Source organism: Nestor notabilis, unplaced genomic scaffold (assembly GCF_000696875.1).
Source record: "Nestor notabilis isolate BGI_N333 unplaced genomic scaffold, ASM69687v1 scaffold20678, whole genome shotgun sequence".
In the NCBI taxonomy this organism is placed as follows: Eukaryota; Metazoa; Chordata; class Aves; order Psittaciformes; family Psittacidae; genus Nestor; species Nestor notabilis.
The window spans coordinates 15131-19794 of record NW_009941741.1 but is presented as its reverse complement, the minus strand read 5'-3'; the positions used below and the strand labels follow the sequence as shown (position 1 = coordinate 19794).

The following is a 4664-nucleotide window of genomic DNA, read 5'->3' as shown; positions in this document are numbered from 1 at the left end:
GAAACGACCTTGGCTCAGGGGCGTTCTCGGTGTAAAGCCTGCGCTGAGCTCGCAGCCCACCAGCAGCCTCTCCCCCTCCTGCAAAGGGCTTTTGTGCTCGAGGAGCGGCAGAGCTCCCTTTGAATGCTCGGCGTGCAATAAATGATGTGGGGTTTTTTATTCAGGAGCTGATCGCTCGTAAACCTTCACTCTTTCTCTCATTTATCCTGCTCAGGCCCGCGGAGGTGTCGTCTCATCCCTCCTCTAGCAGAAGGATGCTGCCACTGAAACCAGCTTTCCAGAAGCGCTCAGTAACCGGAGCTGCTGCGGCCACCTTCGAGCTGCTCCCACTCGGTGCCTTGGCTGCTTCCAGACACTCAGCCACGAGCTTTAGTGGGAGCAACTGGGCTCTGAGCTCTTCTGAAACCTGGCCTGGTGAGCCCTGTCGTGGGGGGGACCCTCCAAGAGGAAACAGGTCCAAAATCTGTGTGTGGCATCGCTCGTCAGTGTGAAAATAAGACAATTTAGCTGTACCCTTTGTGCATTCTTTCAAACCAACAAGTCTTTGCGGCGTTCCCTCCTCGTCGTCTCCTTTCCCGTGGAAATGGGCCCATTTGGGGATTCACGTGGTCCCGGGTAGATAATTGTAATGGTCCCCCCGGCCTTTAAAATCTATGAATCACTCCAGTATCTGGGCACTTTATGCACATTAGTGAATTAATCCTTACAGCCTCTCTGCAAGGGAGGGAATTATCGTTGTCATTGCTCAGATGGGAAATGGGTGAGATGGAGCCCAGATCTGCTCAAGAACTGGGGGGTCACATCACTCACCAGCAGTAACAGCTCTAACCTTTGGGCACCCAGCCCTTGGGGGCACCCGTGACCCCGCATTAGTTACCTCTGCCGTTGTGCTGAGCGAACAGGGAATATCTCTCCAGCCTGCCAAGCGGCTGGAAATCCATCTGAGCCCTGTCAGCTCGGAGATGGATGGCTGGGGTGTAGGCAGCGGGGCTGCTGCAGCCAGGAAGCACGGCGAGGACGTGCTGCTCGGATGCTGGGTGGGCTGGGATGAGTGCAGCAGGTCCAGCATCTCCCCGTGGCCTTGGCCTTGCTCTCCCGTGTCCTGCCCACCAGGAGGTTCCCCAGGTGAAGGAGGTGGGTACCCCTCGCCCATGGAGGTGGCAGGAGAGCAAGGCAAAGCCCCGCAGTCCTGATCCAGCTCTGGGGCAACAGCACAAGAGGGACGTGGAGCTGCTGGAGCGAGGCCAGAGGAGGCCCCGGAGCTGCTGCGAGGGCTGGAGCAGCTCTGCTCTGGAGCCAGGCTGAGAGAGCTGGGCTGGGGCAGCTGGAGAAGAGAAGGCTCCTCAAGGGGACACCTTAGAGCAGCTCCAGTGCCTAAAGGGGCTCCAGGAAACCTGGAGAGGGGCTTTGGACAAGGGATGGAGGGACAGGACAAGGGGAATGGCTTGAACCTGCCAGAGGGGAGATTGAGATGAGCTCTTGGGCAGAAGCTCTTCCCTGGGAGGGTGCTGAGGTGCTGGCACAGGGTGCCCAGAGAAGCTGTGGCTGCCCCATCCCTGGCAGTGTTCAAGGCCAGGTTGGACACAGGGGCTTGGAGCAACCTGCTCTAGTGGAAGGTGTCCCTGCCCGGGGCAGGGGTTGGAGCTGGAGGAGCTTTAAGGTCCCTTCATCCCAAACCATTCCATGATTCTCTGAGACCCCTCATCCCCTCACCCCCGGCTGATCACATCACGCTCATTGCTTTAGGGCACCACCACAACCGGGTGGACTTTGGAAGTCAAACCTGTTGTGGCCTCTTTTCAAATGGGTGACTTTGAGCTCAGCTGGTCCACGCCGGAGCTCTTAGTGCAGTTGCTCCCCTCCCGCGCCGCAGTTGCAGGCACGTGCCCTTTCCTTTTGTTTCCCCTGTTTTCCAGGTGTTTCAACCATGTCAGGCAGCTCCGTGGTGCCCGTGGACAGAGTAACACCCCCTGTGCTGGCTTTAAGGTTGGAGCAGTATCTGTCTTAATGACAGCTGATTAATTCAGCTGTGTAATGAGCTTGATGGAGACACATTTGGCTCCTTGCCCCTTTCACTTCTGCTCCCTACCACAGCTTGTGCTTTCGGTGCGGTAAAAAGTCTTCCTTTTACAACCCTGCACCCGTGGAACAGTGTGTGCTGTTGTAGCCTACACCCGCTCTATATTAAAACTGCCTTTTGGCTGCATGACTGGCCCAGGGTGTTTATGTGCTCTGCAAATGACTGTCAAGGTTAAAAAATAGCCGTGCTGGAGCTGCTGGGAGAGGCAGCGAGCGCCTGGGCTCCGCGTGGCCGCGGGCTTGGATGCGCTGGCTTCAGCGCTCGCCCGACCCTCCTCCTGCAGCAAAGCTGGTTGTGGGCTCTACCGAAAGCAAGGCGAAACCCCGAGCAAGCCCTTGTTCCTCACATTGTACTTGTTAAAGGCATGGAAAGAATCTGTGTCTGACTAAACGCTTCGGCCTCCTGCATTTCTCCTCTGGCTCTTGCTCTCATGGCGATGGTGCGTTGGTCCAGCTGGAAGGATCGTGTCCTATTAAAGGAGCACGTTTATTCAGGGAGCTGTCACAGGCGGTTCGAGGGAAGGATGTGGAGTGGGCAGCTTCACACTGCCACCGATCTGTTTTCTCCCAAAAGCTGTTACAGTCTCTGGGGTAAATAAACCCACCCCTGTGCTTTCCCAAACCCCAAACGCCATCCGCACGCTCCGAAGGGAGAGAAAAGCAGGAATCGGGGCTGTGGGTGGTGGTTAAACTCGGGTTTTACTCAGCCCTTGGTGTGAAGCTCTTTGCTTCTCGTTATCCCAGAGAGTTCATAGTCTACATCTTCCTTTTAATTCCGACACCCGCAGCATAGCGGGCTGAAATAACACTGCTGGATGGCAGCTGCTGATGGAAGGAGATTAAATATTAAAGCCAATGCTGTGGCTTTAACTCATTCCATTTTTTTTCCCCTCTCCCTCCTCTTTCCCCCTTTCTCCCCCCGCTTTTCTTCTGTGTGTAAAATGACATGATTTAGAACTGAAGTGCCAGACTCAGCCTCTAGGTTTCGGCGTTTGGAAATGTATGTGGAAAGATATATTGTGTCTGTGAGCATTTCTGTGCAGGGAAAAAGAGAGCTCCCCAGCCTGTGAGACCACATAAAGATGTTAAATAGAGCTGTAACACGCACCGAAAGCAGGGAAAGTGCCCTAGATAGGGGGGGGGGGGGAAAGAAAGTATGAAAAAACCCAGCGATGGAGCAAAATGAAAGATTAAAGTAAATTCAGTTATAGCAAAGCTGGGCTGAAACGTGCCCGTGGTGGAGCCAGGGAGGGAAATGGGACCCTGTTCTCCACCTCGTCCTCGTGCCGCTTCCCTCATTGACCTAAAAATCTTTGCTATAAACCAGGAGTGGGAATTTTCTTCCTTTTCCTTGTTCCCCTGGCTCTGGGTTTTCAGTATTCCAGGAGCAGCAGCCCCCTGCCTGCTAAATATTCATCTGGAACCGGCTGCTCCTTGCTCCTCACCAAACCCCTGATTTATCCTTCTCCGCTTACCAGAACCCACCTATTCTCTTGTCACCGCGGCGCGAGGGCGAGCGGGGATGGCAGCCGAGCCCCTTAAAACCCAGGGTGCTTTTGGGGCCAGAAACATGACCAAGTGTCAGTGCTCCCCCTTTTCCCTCCCTGGTCCCCCCACTTCTCCTTTTCCACAAGGGCGCTGCAAAACGATGCTGCAGGTTTGGTCTTTTCCCGTTGGGGAAAGGACAGCGGCGCTTCGCTCGCTTCTCCTTTGTTCGGGGACGCTTTGGCATCGCTGGGATTTGTAGCACTGCTTGGAATCGAGTCTGTGTTTGGAGCAGGGCTGAGGGGTTTGGGAAGCTGCAGGGAATAAAGAAACCCAGGGCTCGTGTGTCTTTAACAAACCCATTAATAAACTGTAGTTAAGGTTTAGTTACGGAGCAGATCCGGGAGCAGCAGCGGGAAAGACGGAGCGTGCCCGCCCGGAGTTACACAGCCAAAAACCTCTTCAGTTTTCTCCCTGCAACACCGTTAGGACCCACCAGCTCTGAATTTGTATTAACTTGAGCCCTGGTGACGAGTCGTCACCAAAAGCACCTTCTCCTGGAGCGTGTTTGAAGGATGCTTTGATAACACCCTTATTGCACCAAAGGGGAAGATGGATGGGACGCGTGCGGATGCGCCCGTTGTTTCGGCACTGCTGCCCCTTCCCTCTGCTAACATCCCCTCCTCTGTCACACGGCTCCTGCGAAGGCGCCGTGGCAGCTTCCAAGCCTGGAAAACAGGGATTTGCTTAATAAAGGAAAATAAATCGGAGTTGTAAATAAGCATCGGCAAGAGCGAGCGCACCCGGGGTGTGATGCTTGAGCTGTTTCACCGACACAGGTGGCTTTGGGTTGGGGTTGTTTGTGGATGCTTTAAAGAGAATCATACAATCATGAGGGTTGGAAGGGAACTTGGAGATCATCTGAGAGACAAAAGGAAGGGGAAAAGGGCAGGAATGTTTCACTGCAGCAGCAGCAGCTCTTTCTAGAAACGAGCCCGATGCCGCGCAGCTCCGGGATGCATAAAAATCCTGCGGTACGGCCCGAGCTGTGCCCTCAGCTCCTGGTTTGTCGCAGTCTATTAGGAGAGGCGCAATCCATC

General features: G+C 54.7%; 1 protein-coding gene across 1 annotated transcript in view; it reads left to right on the top strand.

Annotated features, from left to right (window-relative positions):
* Positions 1 to 4562: 4562 nt before the first annotated feature.
* The window catches only part of ATF7 (activating transcription factor 7), a gene marked incomplete at its 3' end in the record, with an annotated part of 15227 nt that continues 15125 nt past the window's right edge, over positions 4563 to 4664 (top strand). Inside the window, exon 1 of the mRNA XM_010021045.1 lies at positions 4563 to 4598. Coding sequence (XP_010019347.1) covers positions 4563 to 4598 — 36 coding nt within the window. The remainder of the gene's footprint in view (positions 4599 to 4664) is intronic.